The following is an 18,607-nucleotide window of genomic DNA, read 5'->3' as shown; positions in this document are numbered from 1 at the left end:
AGGATACACTTAAAATTTAACCGCGAATCCGGTATTTATCTGGCAATTCTACCGTAGAACATTCAGAAGGAGCCACAGGGGAGAAAATAACTCCGCGGGCCTCAGTTTCCCCGTCTGACCCGGGAAAGTCGTTTTCAGGGGACACGGCGCCACCTGGCGGCCTCAGGCGCCGGCCCCGCCCCTGGCTGCAGTCCCGTCGGTGCCCGGCAGGTGGGGCGCGCACCCCACCGAGGTTCCCGGCTCGACCCCCACAAAGGAGCCGCCAGCGCTCAGGGGCGGTCGCTCATGCGAACCCCATACCAGACCCCGGCCCAGCGTCTCCCCGAGGCGGAATGGGTCAAGCGAGCCGCATCATGAACTTCCTTGGTCGCAGGCACTTTCGTCTCCTGGGTCTTGTCCATGAGAAAATATTAAACGTGATATTTTACTGTTTTTATAAAACCTAATATAATTTAGGCTGGATTCATTAATATACATCCGTTATTGGTACATTTGCTTTTCTCTTATTTTAAAAGTTGTTAAAATCGCATTTTCGTGGACCCCGGCTTGCAGGGCCAGGGCAACCCGGGAGCCAGGTGCAAGTGACGGAAAACAGGGTTGAGTCGTTTCCACGGGGCCCAGCACCCCTGTCCGGGCTTGTTTGTTTTGGAAATCAAGACGGTGAATTGTTCCTCTCCACCCCTGTATAGACAGACGCCAAAAATCCTGTGGGATGAGGGAGGGAACACACGAATTCATTCATTCAACCAACATTTATTGAGCAACTACTATGTGCCAGGCACAGCCTCAGGCCTGGAAACCCTGCTTCAAGCAAGGAAGAGTGGGTCAAATGAATACCGGAAGTGAATACCGGACGTTTCAAAAACAGAAGCACCCTGGATGAAGACAAAACAGGGTGACATGATGGGGTCATGCCTGACCCTGAGAGGTCAGGGAGGGACCCTCTGAGGAGCAGAGGCTCCAGTGTGAAGCAGGAGAGGGCACGGGCCATGGGGTGACCCGGAAAGGGGACGCCACACAGAAGGACTGGCCAGTGCAAAGGCCCAGATGTGGGAACATGTTTGAGGAGGAAAAACATGGGGAGGTGGACTGTTTGGGATCTGGGTGAATTTTTTTTAAAACTATTTTTTCAATGTTTTTTGTACATTTATGTATTTTTGAGAGACAGAGAGAGACAGAGCATGAGCAGGGCAGGGGCAGAGAGAGAGGGAGACACAGAATCCGAAGCAGGCTCCAGGCTCTAAGCTGTCAGCACAGAGCCCGACGTGGGGCTCGAACCCACAAAGGCGAGACCATGACCGGAGCCAAAGTTGACGTTTCACCAACTGAGCCACCCAGGCGCCCTCCCCCGCCTTTCTTTTTTGATCTGGGTGAATTTTTAAGAGGGTGCTTCCCCCACCCTCCCCCACCCGAGTGGGGAGCTGGCTACTTTTTCCCCGGGGGGAGGGGGGTGTCCCAAACCCGCAGGGGCCTTGCAACATGGTCTGGACAGGAAACCTTATAGGACTTGGGTCTCTGTACCCATTTCCCAGCTTGCAAAACAGAGACCAAAGAAGGGTCAGCACCAACTGGAAATCACATAGCAGGACCAGGAGGACCGAGGTGGAACCAGGGCCTGCTGCCCACTCCCAGTGGAGCCAGCAAGTCTGCGAATCAATTCCCAGCTCCCTCCCTGGGCTAAAAATAGGATGGCCTCACTGGAGGCAGCTGGGAATCCTGCAGCCCCTCACCCTCTAGGACTGGGCACCTCTGGGGAAGTCGCTATGTATGGACAACTTTCCCCAGGGAAATGGGGGAAGGGCAGCACCCCCCCACCCCGCCCTTGAGAGTACCCCGCCGTGCCCCTCCTTTTGAGCAGAAGGAAATGGAACCCTCAAAATGAGTATACAAGGAATGAATTAACGTGGACTCATTTGGGGGTGCCTGGGTGGCTCAGCCTTTGAACGTCCGGACTCTTGATTTTGGCTCAAGTTGTGGTCCTACATGATGCGGAGGCCATGGGATCCAGCCCTGCGTTGGGCTCCCCACTGAGCGTAGAGCCTGCTTAAGATTCTCTTTCTCTCCCTCTGCCCCTCTGTGTACACGTGCGCTCCCTCTCTAAAAAAAAAAAAAGTATAAAAAACAAACAAAACATGGGCTCCTTTTACAGGGGAAGACGGAGGCAGAGAGGCTCACGAATCTAACCTGGGTGGGGCAGGGAGTGCCTTCTGATGTCCTTGGCTCTATGATGGGGAAGAGGCTTTCCTGCACTTGGGAGAAGTGGCTCCTGGGGGGGGGGGGGTGCCTGGACCCTTATGGTGGCTTTCCTCCCCAGCTCACCTGGGTCTCTCCAAACTTCCCCTCTTTGGGCAGATGTCTCTGCCCCTCCCACTGGAGGGGGGTGTGGATGAGCAGGCAGCTGGGACGGGGTGTTTAATAGCCTAAAGGTGGAGGCCTCTCACCACCTGCTGCCATTAGGCTACAGGAGGCCCTGGGGCTCGAGGGCTGGGCTCCTGAAAGCGGTGGGCAGGACTCCAGCCCTGGGGTGGGGGCAGCCTCCAGGCACTCATCCCCTGGGCTTGGGAATCCCACCCCCCACCCCCACCTGAAGCAGGAAACCTGCACTTTGCACTGGAGGCTTGATGTCCTGAAAAGATGTCAGAATCGTGAGCCTTAGGGTACATGAAACCAACACTGAAAACCAGGGGCCCAAGCTCCACCCGGTAGGACCGTGGACAACTGCCCACCCGTGCTCCCACTTGGTTCACATCTGGGCTGCAGCCGGGCCCCTGCAATTAGTCCCAAGGGTGGCCCCTGGACCTCAGACCTCCCAGCAGAGCCCACATCCACATCCCCACCTTCGAGGCGCCCTACTCTGTGCCTCGGCGTCGCTCTCTTTGAAATGGGGACATTAAGAGTCTCTCCTACACAGAGATGTGAACATGCATAGGGCACGTGGCGGGCAAGGGGAGGCTCAGAATATGAAAATTATTATCAAGTTATTATTACCAAGGAGATTATCTTGTCTCTCCTAGAGGGTGACTGACAGTCGGGGGCAGGGGTCGTCACGATTTCACAAGGAGTCTTCCCGAGGACCAGCACGCACTCCCCCACCCCCACGCTTGTGTCCAAGCAGCGCTGCCCCCCCTACCCCCCCCCCCGCCCCCGGCGGCAGCTTTCCGTCTCCTAGGCCTCTCCCCACCCTGCAGCACCCCCGACGAGGGTCCTGGCCTCCTCCCTTAGCCCCCGGCCTGCTCTCATTTCTCTTCTTGTAGCTCCAGTCATCACCGGGTCTTTAATCCCCATTTTACAGATGTGGCAACAGAGGCTCTGTTGGGGGTGGGGTGGGGGGGAGGGGCGAAGTCTCTAGCGCCAGGTCGCTGGGCTATGGGACAGGAGTGAAACTCCGAACCCGGAAGGGCAGGCCCGTCCTAGGTGCCGGGAGAGCTGGTGAAGGGGTCCCCGACCCGGCTCGGGTCCCTCCAGCCCGCCCTGACGGAGGTCTAATGCCCTCCCCTCCCCCTCGGATGCTCCCAGTCCCTCCCGCGCCCTCGGCGTCCTGTGCGCTCGGAGCCGCGGCGCGCACTTTGCCCACCGTCCCTAAGCAGGGGGCGGGGCCTCCCGCGAAGCTGTTCCCCTTCCCTTTTATTATTTATTATCATTTAAAGGGGCCGTGACCTGAAAATTTCTGGCCACTCTCTCCCCCTCCCCAACACTCCTGGGCTGGCGGTGCGTCCTCGGACCGAGCGCGGGGGTCGAGGGGGCGTCCGGGAAGGGGGAGGGGGCCTCACGAGACCCCTCCCCGCGTCCGGGGCCGCAGCGCTGAATCACCGGCGAGGTATTTGCATCTGAGAGCGATTTGTCACCCGGTGATTTGTCTGCGGGGCGGTGAGCGCGCCGGCGGGGGGAGGGGAGGGGCGGGGGAGGCCGCGCGCGGGGAGACTCTTACCAATCGGGTCGGATGGGGGTGTAGACGCGGACTCGGCGGGCGGCTCGGTGAGTCGGCGCGCGGCACAAACCCGGCGGCGGCTGGGAGCCAGCAGCGCGCAGCTCGCGGCCCGGGCCGGAGGCCAGGCGCGGCCGGGGCAGGGCCGGACGCCAGGCGCAGGGCATGCGCCCCCCGAGCGGGCCCTGCGCGGTGAGGCGGGGGGGAGGCTGGCCTTTTAAGTTGCGGGTTCCGGTCCCGGGTGGGCGCAGTGCGCCCGGGAAGCCAGTGAGGGGGGTCTCCAAAGTTGGGCAGGCACAAGGGTGGGGGCCCAGGACCGGGAAGGCGACTCCGGTGGGTCCGAGTTGGGGTGGTTTTCTCCGCGACCCCCCTCGGAGACCTCACCCCCTACCACATTGCGCTAGGGCCGTCGGGGGTCTCGAGTGAGCGCCGCCCCCCACCCCCCGGCGGAAGGAAATGGTCTCTAGGCGCGCGCGGGGGGCTGCGCTCCCGGTTCTTATCTCATTTTTTTTTTCTCCCCGGAATCGGGTGCTTTATTCCCGACCCCCGAGCGGAGTGGGAACGCCGGGTGGGGAGGGCAGTTCCCTAGCGACCCTCGCCAGCTTGGAGGGCTTACTTATAAAGTGTCGGCTCCGGAGCTGAAAGGGACCCCTGGAGGAGGACCCCCCCCTCCCATGCCCGCGCCCGGGCGTGGGTTCGGCCGGGCAGCCAGCGCTCTGGCGGGGATCCCCGGGAAAAGCCCCCCCCGCCTCGGTCAGTGCCCCCCAGACACAAAAGCGGGCGCAGGAAGCGCGGGGAGCGCGCGTTTGTCAACTCCAACGTTCGGCGTCCGACCCCAGGCGGCGGATTTGTCAATAATCTTCCGTTTTTAGTCGCCCGGGCCGGAGGGGTTGCCCCCCCCCCATGCAAATCGGTCGCTTTCCAAGAAGCCTTTGAAATCCGGACTGGGGTTTTTGTCGTCTTATTTCTTCTCTTTCTTCGGTTTTTCTTTTCTCACTTCCTCCGGGCCGCCCCACTCCCGACTCTCCTAGCCCCCTCCCCAGCTTTCTGCCCCACCCCACCCCCTCTTCCTTTCGTGGAGTGAGGGGCCCCTTTCGCCACCCGCGGGCCCCAGCCTTGCACAACTCTTTAAATAACCGTGTTTTGCAAGGCCCCGGCCCAAGCGGGTGACCTCTCTCTCCGGGAGGCATTGGGGGGAGGGTGTGGCCCAGGATCCCTCTGGCCCCCTAGTCAGGTTCCAGCGACCACCCAGCACACCCCCACCCCTGCCTGGTCCTTGCCTGGGAATGCCTCTCCCTTAGGGTTGTCATAAAGTGGGGGGTAGGGGCCGAGGACAAAGGGCTCTTGGGGGGAGGGGTCTGGAAGGGGTGGGCGTCGACAGCTTAGGGTTAATGGCGGCCTTGGGGGCCCCAGGCAAGGCCCAGGGGAGCTCTGGGGTTCCCACCTGCCCCCTCCACCAACCCCAACGTGGAGGCCTGCCCTGCTCCCCTCCCCCACTGGGCGACCCGGAAGGGTCATTAAACCCAGCAGGCCTGGGGGGGGGAGGCTGGGGGGGGGGAGTGGCTTCCTCTGGCCTCTTCCTTCTGCCCCCCCAAAGAGGAGGGGGGTGTTGCCTGGAGCGTTTCCGTAGGGAGGGGGGGGCTTGTCTTGAAGTTGTCAAATGTGGGGGAGGGGTAGTGGACCAGACTAGACACTGGGCGTGAAATGTCCCCTCAGCACTTCTTAGGGCTGGTGGGGGGGTGACCACCAGTCCTGGGAGGGTGGAGAGTGGGGGGCTGGGTGCTACTTCGCCGCCCCTAAGGACACTGTACTGGTCACCCTCTGGCACTGTGGCCTCTGAGAGGGTCTTTGTGCCCTGAGACCCCGTCCCTACTGGCTACCAAGGTCCTTTGGGGACATGACCCTCTCCCATTTCCCACAGGGGTCACCCACCGACCCCCCCCCCCCCACTGCCCTTTCACCTATCCAGATGGAAGCAGCAGGGGGTCTGGGGAGAAAGCAGAGGGCCACTGGGTCCCTGTGGCTCTGCAGGGCCCCTCCCCTGACTGGGTGTGTTGAGGGGGGGTCTATACTGCAAGACTCCCCTGAGTGGCTTCAGGCTCGGATTAGCAGGTCACTATGGGAGTTGGGAAGGTGGCCAGCCTGGGGAACGGGTGTGGGCTAGCTAGCGACCAGGAGCCTCTGCCCTCCGGCCCCTGCTGTGTGTGGGTCCCTGTCTGCCCCCGGAGTGGCTTGGGGGTTCATTTGCTGGGTTAGGGGCAGTCTCCTGTCCCCTCCCCCCATCTCCCGTCCCCCTTCCCCATGATGTGCCATCTGTGTTGTCACTACTGGGCCTGTTGGCTTCTGCCCGGTTTGTTTTACTGGCAGTCTGGGTGGGTGGGGGTGTGGCCCGGGGCTTGGGGGGGGGGGGGAGCTGGGGTGGGACCTGCGTCCTTCTGTTTGGTGAGGCCTAGCAATGCCAGGTTCCCGGTGTCCCTGCCTAAACCTTGGCAATTAGGGTCGGTGGTGGTTTGAGGAGACCCCAGGCTGGGGCGCAGCTCCTTGCCTTCTGGGGGCGTTGGCCCCATTTGGGGTCCCAAAGGGCAGGAGGACTCCCCTGCAGAGATCACGTGGGGTGGTGAGGGAGGCTCTGATGTCACTCAGATCCTGGTTCAAATCCCAGCCTTGCCGGGAACGTGCTGTGTGTCCTCCAACAGGGCATCTCCTGGCCTCAGTTTTTCTCATCCGTAACATGGGGACCATCCAGCGCCTCCTTCCCTAACACGACATGGTGCCTGCCGTGTGCCTGCCTTTACCGTCACAAACTTGCTTCGTCCCTGCTTGAGCACAGAGGTGGGCGCTGTCAGGACACCATCTTGCAGATGGGGAAACTGAGGCCTAGAGAGGTCAAGGCTGAGGAATGGGATGGGAGCGTGAGTGAGGAGGGTGATCGCAGGACCTGTATACAGGAAGCCCTCGGTCTGGGCCAGCCACAGTCTTGGTTGGCCTGAGTGGAGGGGGGTGGCGCCTGGAGCCATCTGGACGGGGCTGTACCAGCAGGGGTCCAAGCAGCACCTGGAGCTCGGAACCAGAACCCGGAACCCATCTGGACTCTGGTGCCTGGTAGCTGGCTGTGGCCAATCGGAGGCCGGGAATGCCCCGTCCCCCTGCTGTGTTTATGAAGCAATAATCCAAGGTCTTCCCCAGGAGGTGGGGTCAGGAACCGCATGTTTCTTTGTGGCCCAGACTGGCGGGGGCCACCTTCAGACCCTCAGGAGTTCAGTGCAGGGTGACCCTGCTTCCCAGCCTCCCGGAGGGCAGACAGAGGGGGGGCGGATGGGGAGAGCACCATCTACCACCTCCAGGGAGGCTTCCAGGTCTGCACCCTGATGGGAATGGTTGGGAGAGATTTTCCCAGAGGCCTTTGCGGTCTGACCTCAATCGGGAGGATGGGGCCGAGGAGCCCTGCAGCGTGGTCTGACGGTCTCTCCTGCTGCCCCCAGGTCTCTGGAAACCCGTGAATGAGCCAGACACCAGCCGCCGTTGCCCGGTGCCTGGCGTGAGAAGGAGGCACCGCTGGCATGCCCTCAGCCTGAGCACGGCGGCCCCCGCCCCCACCCCCCGCCACCCTGCACTGTCCCGGCTCCCCTGAGGCCCCCACACTGCAGTGCGGCCAGGCCCCCTCCCCGCAGGGGCCGCCCCTGCCGCCCACGTCTGGTGCCCGGGGCGGCCCGGCCCGCAGGGCCATGAAGCTGCAGGCGGTGATGGAGACACTCCTGCAGCGGCAGCAGCGGGCACGCCAGGAGCTGGAGGCCCGGCAGCCCCCACCGCCCCTGCCGCCCGAGCTGCCTGCCGGCCCCCCGGCACGGGCCAGGGCTGCCCCGGACGAGGACAGAGAGCCAGAGAAGGCCCGGATGCAGCGGGCCCAGATGGCCGCGCTGGCCGCCATGCGGGCCGCTGCTGCGGGCCTCGGACACCCGCCCAGCCCCGGCGGCTCTGAGGACGGGCCCCCCGGCCTGGAGGACGAGGACACGGCCCGGGAAGGGGCGCCAGGCTCACCTGCAGCCCCGGGCCGAGGCCGGGAGGCACCAGGACGTGCCGAAGGTGATGAGCACTTGGAGGACGCGGGCTCCGACGGCGACCTGTGAGTCGGGGGTCTGCGGGCTAGCCGCGAGCAAGCGGTGGGTGAGCGCTCGATGCGTACCAGGCAGCTCTGGGCCCTGGGGACACAGCTGTGCGGGCAGGACCAGACGCTGTCCTGCCGACTGCTGAGATCCGTGCTGTCCCTTAGAACCTTCTGGAGGACGGTGGACACGTACCAACCAGGATAGGAGCCACCGTTCAAATGGCGGGGGCCCTGAGTTTGTAGCTTTATGCCATCTTGATCTAAGGGCACTGACCACGTGTGGCCAGGAGCCCCGTGCCCGGCGAGGCTACAGCAGGTTCAGTGGCCCCGGGGGGAACCTGCACAGAACGGGTGCTGGCTGGCCCGCTGGTGCGTTCCGCCTGGATCGCGCGCAGGCCCCGAGCTGAGTGCTGGCAGGGCCCCGGCGGGACCCTTCTGGGAATACATTGAGCGAGCAGAGAAACAGGGTGATTGTGGGTTGTGATAAGGAGTGCCGAGAAGACGAAGGATGGGGGTGGGGAGAGGTGTCTGGGGCTGGGAACAGCATGCCTGGCAGAAGGAACAGCCTGAGCAAAGGCCCTGCGGCAGGAACTGGCTGGGCGATCCTCCAGGCCCGCCAAGGAAGCCTGTGCAGCGAGTGCAGGAGGGGTTAGCAGGTGGGGCTCTGTGCCGACGGGAAACAAGACAGCGTAGACTATGGCCCACGCCCCTCCCAGCACCTGCAATGGGGTGGCGGCCGCTCTTCTGTGCAGAGAGAGGGAAATCGAGGCTCCGGCGAGGAGCAGACCCTGCCCTGGGGCTGCAGTGAGCTGGCGCCATCTCCCCTGACCTGTGCCCTCTGCCTGCCCCAGGAAGCCAAAGTGGGAGGAGGAGGAGGAGGAGGAGGAGGAGGAGGAGCTGGAGGAAGAGCTGGACGAGGAGGAGGAGGACGAGGAGGAGGAGGACGAGGAGGAGGACGAGGACGAGGAGGCGGAGTACGAGGACGAGGAGGGGCTGGGGCCCCCGGGCTCTTCCGGCCTGGGTTCCGCGGCTCTCATCCCCCGCAGGGCCCCGCCGTCCCAGGCTTTCCGGGGTGACGGCGGGCCCCGGGTGCTGGGCAGCCAGGAGCGCCCAGGGGCCGGCCTGGCCCACGCTGGAGGGGCCGCCCACGTGGCGCCCCAGCTGCAGCCGCCAGACCACGGGGACTGGACGTACGAGGAGCAGTTCAAGCAGGTGGGCTGCGCGTCGTGACGGGGGCCTTGGGGCGGGCGGCACCCAGCTGCACGCTGGGAGCCCTGCAGAACGCCCGGCCGAGATGGGGGCCCGTGGGTGGGACCGGCCGGCCGTGGAATGCGCGGATGTGGGGGAGGGAGCAAAGCCAGGAGAGAGAAGTGTGGGGGCTGCTCGGCACGGAGTGTGTACCAGGAGGACCCGCAGAGAGACAGCAAGGAAAGGGGCCCAGGCAGAGGCCACGCGACCCGACCGGGCTCGGCCTGGGTTGTGCCTTCGGGGTGAGGCCCAGCGGGTGGACGTGTGGGCAGAGAGGTGGGGGCTGGGGCATACGGGCCGGAGGCCTTGCCGGTCAGCGTGGAGTCTGGCGTGTCGAGGCCACAGCCGTTGGTTGAGCCGGGGGTGGCCACGTCGCTGTGGACTGCAGAGCGGCTCCCTGGGGCTACAGAGGGGCGGGGAGGAAGCAGGGCCGTCCTGGTGCCTTCCCTGCGGGCGGCCGGGGCAGAGGAAGTGGCCGGGCGGGGGACCCTTTGAAGTTGGGCCGAGCTGGGCTGGGCAGATGGAAACCAGATGGCGTCCGGCCGGGCTCACATTCCAGTCCGTGGCCAGCTGGGCCCTGCCCCGACCTCCAGGAGTGGCCGGCGGGGGACCTGGCGTTCCCCGGCCCAGGGCCTGAGCCTCGAAGGGCTCCACTGGACAGGCCAGCGTGTGAGAGCTGGGAGGTGGCTACGAGTGGCCTCCCAGAATTGGCTGTGGGCCCCTCTTGGCGGAGCTCTGGAGGAATGGACCAGGAACTGGCCTCCGGGGACAAGGGCATGGGCTCCAGCCTCTCTTGGGGAAGAGCGGTGTGCATCCTACGGTCCTCCGAGACCTGCCTCAGGCAGAGACAGGACCCGTAAAGTAGAGGACTTGAGATCGGACACGTGCTGAGGGGGACAGGCCAGGAGCTATGAGGAGGGGAGGGGTGTAGAGGGGGAACGGTGCCCCCCACACCCCCTTCCTGCTGGAGGCTCCACCCCTGCGTGTGGACGCGAGCCTGCTCCCTGCCTCAGTGTCTCTCCCCTTCAGAAGGAGACACCAGCGGGCTGGGTTCGTGCCTGTCCCATTTTGCAGATGGGAAAACTGAGCCACAGTGTTGCTCTTAACGTCCTCTGGGTCCAAAATAACACAAATGGGCACAGTGTGGGCAAGTTATGTTTATTTGTTCACGGAATATTTACAGAGAGCTCCAGGCTCGGGGGCTGGAGAGCTGGATAGATGCACCCAGCATTATAGGGTCATGGCCAGGCCCAAAGGGAGACTTAAGGCCACACAGTCCTTGTGAGGTCAGAGTTTGACAGGACCCCTAACCTCCCACCCCTGCTCAGTGGCCTCAGCCCCTGGGGCTCAACACTGACTGGAGGCAGGTCACAGGCTCAGACCCCAAAGCCCCCGGGCGTGTCAGGAACAAAGGGCCACAGTAGCCACCCGCACTTGTCTGGAACACGATGGTGATATTTCAGGGATGCCCAGGGGTGGGGAAACCGAAGCCAGAGGGGGTCAGGGAACCCCAAGACACGTGCATGTGGTCAGTGTCAGGGTCATACTGAGCCCCTACAGACAGAGCCCCCGTGCTGTGGTGTGGAGGTCCGTATACCAGGAAACACTGAAACTGCTGAGGCGGTCAGGGGGGGACACGTGGGGGGCCAGGTGGGAGAAGCCTCTCGGGCTGTGCCGTGAGGGTCAGGTGCACGCACACCGAGGGATGGTGCACCTGGCGGGGAAGACGGCTTGGGCAAAGGCTCTGAGGCAGGATCCAGACTGGCTCATGTGTGGAGGCCAGATGCTGCCAGGCTGGGCCCCGCAGGAGACGGAATCAGGTCCCCGGGCAATGGGGCTGCGGGAGGTGCGGGCCGGGGGGAGGGGAGGGCCTCTCTGCAGCACGGGGACTCGTTCCCGCCCAGCCGCGGCAGGTCCAGCTGGCCGAGCACCTGTGTCGCCGGTGTCGGCACTGTCCTGGGCCATGTTGACTCTGGCGCCTGCCCCACAGCCTTCCTGGCACGTGGCAGCCGGGCCGGCCGGCCGCCCACTTGGCACTGTCTCTGCCTCTTCCTCCCCAGTCTTGGCAGGGCCTGGGCCGACTTCCCCTACGAACCCTCGATAGCCGTGAAGTTCCGGGTGGCTGCAGGTCCCGGGGCGGCCAGGGCAGGGAGGGACCCGGAGCAGCAGGCTCGTGGCCACGGAGCCTTCCCTTGAATCACTGGGGCCTCCCCGCTGTAGGGCCCTGGGAACACGCGGGGACGGGGCCCACACGCCTGGAGTCCACGGCCAGGATCGGGCAGCTGCAGCAGCCACTAGGATCTTAGGCTCCTGGCATCACACGTGGCATCCTGGTGGCTTCCTGTCCCCAACACAGTGTGCCTGGGCTCTAGAAAGTGGCATTGCAGGATTTTAAACCGGACTTTTTTTTTTTTTTTTTTTTAACCCTGCCCCCCCTCCAGCAGACTTTTAACCTCAGATCTTTGGCTGCTTAAGGATCGGGATCCCTGGTCTCAGCTCCTCAAACGTGGGGACTGTTTTCAACAGCTTTATTGATAGCAAGTCTCATAGCACGTGATTCACCCAAGGTGTGCGACTCAGTGGCTCCTAGCGTCTTCAGGGAGTTATGCGTCCATCACCCGTCTATTTTAGAACATTCTGGTCACCTCAAAAATGAACTTTTGTAAATGCATCTTTTAGTTCTTACGCCCCCACCCCCTCTCCCAGCCCCTCCCCCACCAGCCCCCTTCCTGTGCCTGGATGAGCCTGTTCTGGACGTTTCACACACGTGGGCCCACACCCCGTGTGGACTCTCGCGTCTGGTTCCCCCTCTGAGCGTCGTGTGTTCAGGGTCCGACCGCGGGGCGGCGGGTGTGCGCGCCTCACTTCTGCTGCGGCCGAGGGACGTGCGCGTGCGTGGTGGCTGCACCTGAGGGGCGTGCACGCGCACGGCGGACAGGGTCAACTGTGGGTGTGCGCGTGCGCGGTAGACATGGGCCCCTGGGGGCGTGCGCAGTGCGCAGTGGACACACCGGAGTGGCGTGCGCCGTGGATGCGTTCGTCCGCAGATGTGCGCGTGCACGGTGGACGCGGTCGTCTGTGGGTGTGCGCGTGCGCAGCGGGTGCACCGTGTGTCTGCCCTCACCTGTGGATGGCGTTGCTCACACCTTGGGCTTTTGTGAGTCGCGCTGCTGTGAGCACGTGTGCGCGTTTTGTGTGGATGTGTGTTTTCAGCCCTCGTGGGCACAACCCCAGGAGTGGGATCGCTGGGTCAGGCGGTAACTCTGTCTGACCTTTCGAGGACCCGTTGACCGCTTCCCCCACAGCGGCACCACTGTTTTCCTCCCCATGGCCGCACGAGGCTCTGGCCTCCCCACGTCCTCACCGGCACTTGTGGTCACCAGCGATTACGACTTTGGCGCCCAAGTCAAGGTGGGGTGAGGTCTCACTGTGGTTTGGGTTGGTGTTAAACGTAGGGGTGTCTTCCCCCCGCTTTTCAAGGTGATGTCCTTCCGCTGCGTACCCTGGACACGTAGGGTGACAGCTCCGGCTGGCACGTCACCTAACCGTGTAGGAAGCTGATGGGCCTCTCACCGGGGTCCCCTGCACACACCGTGGATCCTGCCGGGGAGGGCACTTGAGTGCTGGACCTGTTTTTCTGACGGAGATTGGCGTGGGGTGGCTGGGTCGACCGCTCAGTGACACGGATGAGGTGTCCGCGCTGGGACCGGACTCCAGGATGCACTGGAGAAGTGGACACACGGGCGGGGGGCGAGCCCTACCTCGGCTTTGGGGCTCCGGGGACCCCTGGGCCTCTGTCCCCTTTGTCTGCAGTGGAGGCGATGGGTCCAGGGCCTCACATCAGGTGTCAGGACCTGGGGCCTGGACACACACAGGCACTTAGGTGGGAAGGGCCACCTGCTGCCTCAGGCTCCAGGCCCCAGGGGCCTCTGTGTCCTCGCTGGGGACCCTGCCCAGGCCTCCTGGGATCCATTTTATGCCTGTGGGTGTCCTACTTCCCTATAGCAGGCCCGGCCCAACGCAGAGTGAGGCTGGGGTCACATTTCATTTTTTTTCTGGCCCTTTCATCTCACTTAGGTTTTTTTTTTGGTTTTTGTTTTTTCCTAGTTACAGAAGATACACGGCTGCTTTTTTAACTCCATTTTCGATTCCAGAAGTAACACTGGATACCATTCTCGTGGAAAGAGAAAGGGAATTTGCTGGCCTTCCTTTGGCCATTCATGTCCAGAAACATGTCCTGTAAGGTGTCAAAGTGCCATGTCTCGGGCTGCCAGGCTGGCCGCTGCTCCTGTCCTCACTCAGTGTCTCTGTGGATCCGAGCGCTCCTGCTCCCCGTCGCTGGCTTCTCCTTAGCTACTGTGGTTTCCTCGTGGGGCTGACGACAACAGTGTCTGTTTCCCTGTTTGCCTGCTGTAAATGATGCTGCCATGAACATCTTTGGCCCTGGGCAACATAGGGTGGGGGTGGGGATTTGGGGAGGAGCTGACAGATTTTCTTTGTCTTGCCTGGGAGCCCCCAAGGCTGCAGGGAGCCTTTAGGGATTGGGGCTGGGCCAGGGGGAAGGTTGAGGAGAAGGTTGCCCAGACGGTCTGGGGCTGGGGCTTTGCGGGATACGTAAGAGTTTGCTAGATGGAGAGAGAAGGGTAGAGTGTGCGTCTGGGAACCGTGTGGCTGGAACATCCAGTAGGAGGGGTGGGGGTGAGCAGACATTAGGGCAGACGAAAGGTGGGCTCTAGGGGAGACTTGGCAGGGTCTGGAGTGGGGCAAGTGAGCGATATGGGTGACCCCTCTGGGCCTGTGGTCCGGACAGGACTGGAAGAGGCTCAGTCTGCTGGGCCAGGGACGCAGGATGAAAATGTTTCTGGTGGAAGAGGGTGTCCTGAACAGAGGGCACAGCCTGGGCAAAGGTTTAGAGGTCAGACAGTAGGTCCTGAACCTGGCGACATCCGTCTGCCGTGCTTGGAACAGAGTGGGCAGCAGGCCAGGCCCTGTGTGTCCTGGGGCCCGTCTCTGATGCCCAGCCTCTTCCTGTGGCGCCAGGAGCCCGGGGCCGTGTGCTTGGGGGCGGGGAGGGTGTTGAGAAGCCCCTGGGAACTTGGCCCACCCCGCCTGGGGCAGCGCCTGCCTCATCAAAGCCGCTGTGGCTGCTGGCACGGAGCCAGCGGGCCGTGGCGGGCATGGGGAGGGTGCCCGCCCGCCAGCCCCTGGCACTGTGCCCCTGCCCGTGCCAGCCCTGGGAACCGCACTGACTCAGCGGAAGAACCTTATCTGGCCCCTGCGCCGCCGCCAGCCACCCAGTCACTGCCGTGGGGTCACGGCCGCCGGGGCCTGGCCCCACGCCCACCACCCGTTCCCCACCCTAGTGGCCGCTGCCAAGCTCCCGGCCCGCCCCACGCTTTCTAATAACATACGCAGCCACTGCAGGGAGTGGTGCCCAGCGGGCAGTGTCCACGTTCTGTGTCCGGTTAGGGGATGGGCACGGGTGAGCCACACAGGGTGCAGCCCTCAGACGTGGGGGTGTGGGGGGGGGCAGGTGCGGGGTCCCCGGGACCTGGGGGGCGGGGGGGGGCAGTCTCCAAGGGCCCTGTGTTTGCTGGCATCTGTGTTCACCGGAGCAGGGGGGGGTCTGGGGGCATCCTGGGGCCCTCCGGGTGTTTGTAACCCACGCGTGTGCTGATGCTGAGGCTTTCCTGCGTGTTCATCTGAACATCCTGGAGCCATGTGAACTCCCCTGCAGCGTCTTTTATGCGTATCTGTCTCCTCGGAGGTGTGTTTGTGCATCCCCTCGCCTGCTGTGATTGTGCACACGTGCACGGGCACCGCGTGACAGGTCCCTCCCCTTCGTGGACGTGTTGGTGTGTGTCCTGCGGTCTGGATGTGCTTGTGGAAGGCCGGGCCCATGTGTTTCAGAGTGTGGGGAGCCCAGTGCATTGCATGTCCCCTGGGTCCCTGTGTGATGGGCTGACCGTCCCCCGTGGCTGTGTGCAAATATAGGGAGCTGGAGGCCCGCGTGCGTGTGAGCCTGGTGTGTCCACGCGCCCCCCCCCCCCCCCCCCCCGCGACGAGCTCACCTTGGCCCTGAAGCGTGAGGTCGAGGTGCGACCCATTAACCATTAGCCAGAAAGTCACATTGTCCAGGTCAGTGACGGCTTCAACTGGCCCTGGGGTCAGCTCAACCTCCGAACCTGCCTGCCCCCTGCTGATGCTCCCCAGGGAGCCCTGAGGTGTGAACAGGGCCTGGGGGCAGGTTGCGGGGGCGAGGGGGGGGTGCTGCCAAGTTCAATTCCTTTCTCAGCTCTGTGGGATCTTGGGCAGGGACAAGCTCTCCCTGACCCAGAGGTGTCGTCGGTGGGGGGGGGGGGGGCTGCTGGGTGGGGCTCTGCCCTGTCCGTGCCTTAGTTTCCCTGTCTGCGTCGTAAACCCCTTGTCCCTAAGTTTCCAGATCCCGGGGCCGGCATCGCCCCGGGGACGTGGAGGGGCGTCTCCCTGGCTGTTTGCAGCCGCCCTGTGAGCCCATTTACAGACGCTGTCGCCCTGCTGGGTCAGGGGAGCGGCTGGGGGTGCAGGCTGGTGGGTGGGCACGCGCAGAGGGCGGGGCACGGACCGCCCCTTCTCCGCTGGCCAGGCTGCACGCGGCTGAGGACAATTGGGGGGGTCACGGGGTTAAACGGTAACCAGTCTGCCTATTGAAGGCCCCAGCACGGGACGCGGCCTTGCCCTGCTGGCAGGGGTCTTGTGGGGTGTGGGGGGGGGGGCACAGAGCCAGCACCACCCACCACGCCCTCCAGACCAGGCCCGGCACCTCAGGGCCACACTCTGGTCCTCCCTGACAAGCAAAGGGGACAAACAGAAACATTCCAGGAAGAAACGCGCCGTGAGCTGATGGTAGTCAGTCCCCCGGACTCAACGTCTGCCGGGACGCCAGGACGTGGGTTTGGGAACGGTCTCCTCGGGTGTCGTTAGTTGAGATGAGCCTGTGCTGGAGTGGGGTGGGACCTGAGTCCGATGACCCGTGTCCCTGTAAGAAGAGAGCCTTGCAGGCGGACCTCAGGCAGCCGCGGGAGGCCTGGCCTTCTGTGGACCCTCCGTGGGGATTGGGGGCGGGGTCGCGGCCGGGATTTGGGCGGGAAGTGCCAGGCTGTGCCCCCGCGCGTGTGCCTGCCTGAGCCTGGTCCTTGCACGAGAGCGCGGGGTGTCTGCTGTGAACCAGCCTGCGTCCTGGGCCCTGGGGACGCATCCGTGGACAACGCAGGCAGAGGAGGCCGTCCCGCGGCGTGGGGGTGTGGGGCCCAGTGGGCTGGGCTGGCACCGTGGCAAGGGCGGGCTGTCTGGGGCCATTATCTTCGAGAGAGTGAGGGCGTGTCTTGTTTGTGTGTCTGGCTGGAAGGGAGTGTCTGTGCCTGTGCCAGGGACCACGTTGGGGTGGCGTGGCCTGCCAATCCACGGGCAGGGCCGTGGGTCTGTGTGCGCCCTTGGCTGTGTACGGGGGCTGTGGGTGTGTCTGGGCAGGGTGGTGGGTCTTGGGGTTTCTCTCCAGGTGCGGTGGCCCCTGGGGGTGGGTCTCACATCTGCCCAGGCTGGCGTGGTGGGGCGTGGCCTTGGGCCCTAGTTCCTGGTCCAGCTGTGTCCCTGTTTGCTTCGTGAGGGGTCTCTGAGGGTCCCCCCCACCCCAGTGGCACCTGCCCAGCCCCCCGGCCCCAGGGGCTCCCCGTGGCAGGCCAGGTGGGGGCTGCTAACTTTCCTAGCGTTTTTCATCGCCCCCACTTTGTGGCCAGATGCACAGCTGTTTCCCCAGGATTTGGGCTGGCTGGAACCAGTGTGGCCTGCCAGGGTCACCTGGCTTCTTGCTGGGGGAGCTGGGCCTGGAGCCCAGGCAGAGTCCCTGGTTGCTCTGCCTCCCCCGCCCCCCCCTCCCCCCCCCCCCCCGCACCATGCTTTCTCCTCAGCTGCCACTTTCCCAGGTGGCCCCTGCCCATGGTGGCCTGGGGACAGTCCACGCACTCGCTGACTAGGTGCCGGATTCTGGGAAGGACAGCGGGGTTTGAGGTCTCTCATCTCTCTCTGGCCCCCGCAAGGGGCCAGAGGGCCCAGCCACCGGCCCATTGCTGTCTGTGCCCCCGCTGCAAGCCTCAGTTTCCCTGTCTGTGAACCGGGCAGCGTTAGAGTGAGTGCTGGTTGTTGCTGTAGTTAATTAGCACTCGGGTGTCCTGGCAGAGGAGTGGTGGGGCGGGACGGGCGCCAGCCTCGGGCTGCCTGGGGCTGCCCCTCCGTGTCCGGCTCCTCTTGTCCCTAGGACGGTGGCCCACGCGGAGGTGGGATGCCCAGGAGGTAAGCTCTGGTGGTCCCGCTCAGCCACTGGCCTCCCCGGGGCAGACCCAATTCCTTCCTTGTGTCCTCCGTTCGGGTTCTGGCAGAGGCTCCTGTGGGTGTACCCAGCGGGGACCCCGGGGCCCCTTCCTCTCGACTCCTGGGCAGAGGGAGGGAGGCGGGGGGCAGCCCCCTGGCTCTCTGCACTGGGCGCAGGCTGGCCGGCGATGGCAGGACGGGGACAGCACAGCCAGGGCAGGGACATCTTTCTGAGCCTTCCCAGCCACCAGGAAATTCCCTTTCAGAGAAAACCCCATGATGGGACTTTTAGTTCCTGGGTGCCGGGCCCTGGCCACAGCACTGGACCCCTGGCCGCTCGGAGCCGGGAGCCAGGTGGGAGCTGCGAGGCTGTTTGGTGACCCTCGTACGAAATGCCCCAAGGCCGAGTGCGACATTGGGTATCTAACTGCTTGGGGTTGAGGGGAGAAGATTCAGGATTCTTGGCTTTCTGACCTGAAGCGTTTGCCCAGAGTGCCAGGTGCTTTAGGGCAGGGTCTTGCCCCAGCCCTGCGAGGCTCCACACGGCCTGGGGCACCCGAGGGCCGGGTCCTGGGTTCCGTGCTGCCCTGCAGGTTTCTCTCAGCCCCCCTGCTTCCTGGTCCGAGGTGGGCTCCCCTCGGCCAGTGGGTGAGGGGCCCCCACAGGGACTGGAGGCCGGCGGGATTTGCCTGTCATTCGCATGCTGCGTGGGGCGAGGAATTGCCGCTTCCCCACCTCTTCCTAGAATCGTTCCTCAGCCGCCCTCCATCCAGGGTGCGTTCTCAGGGCTGGACCTGTGGGTGTGCCCCCGTGGGCCTCAGTTTCCCCAGCTTTGGCATGGTGCTGGCGGGCGATCAGCTTGTCTGGCCATCAAGGTGGTTCCTCCCCCGTCCCCCACCCCCAGCTACGTCCTGGTCCCCATGGTCCCCACCTCGATGCCGCAGGCGCCCCTGCCCACTTCACTGAGGCCCCGGGGTGGCCCC

At 64.0% G+C, this 18,607-nt stretch overlaps 1 protein-coding gene and 1 long non-coding RNA gene across 9 annotated transcripts in view; one reads left to right on the top strand and one right to left on the bottom strand.

Annotated features, from left to right (window-relative positions):
- Positions 1-18,607, bottom strand: part of LOC128314980 (uncharacterized) — an 87,572-nt gene that overhangs the window by 19,708 nt on the left and 49,257 nt on the right. The gene's annotated exons all lie outside the window — the stretch shown is intronic.
- ARID3A (AT-rich interaction domain 3A) overlaps positions 3,648-18,607 on the top strand; it is a 32,191-nt gene continuing 17,231 nt past the window's right edge. Inside the window, exons 1-4 of one of the 8 annotated variants that reach the window (XM_027049430.2) lie at positions 3,648-3,817; positions 6,622-6,757; positions 7,408-8,048; positions 8,882-9,242. In XM_027049430.2, coding sequence (XP_026905231.2) covers positions 7,651-8,048; positions 8,882-9,242 — 759 coding nt within the window. In that variant the 5' untranslated portion in view covers positions 3,648-3,817; positions 6,622-6,757; positions 7,408-7,650. The other 7 variants (XM_053220262.1, XM_027049434.2, XM_053220263.1 and 4 more) reach the window with 7 other exon arrangements.

This window comes from Acinonyx jubatus, chromosome A2, assembly GCF_027475565.1.
Source record: "Acinonyx jubatus isolate Ajub_Pintada_27869175 chromosome A2, VMU_Ajub_asm_v1.0, whole genome shotgun sequence".
Lineage (NCBI taxonomy): Eukaryota > Metazoa > Chordata > Mammalia > Carnivora > Felidae > Acinonyx > Acinonyx jubatus.
Note: the sequence above shows the minus strand (reverse complement) of the source record. Positions and strands in the feature narration are given on the sequence as shown.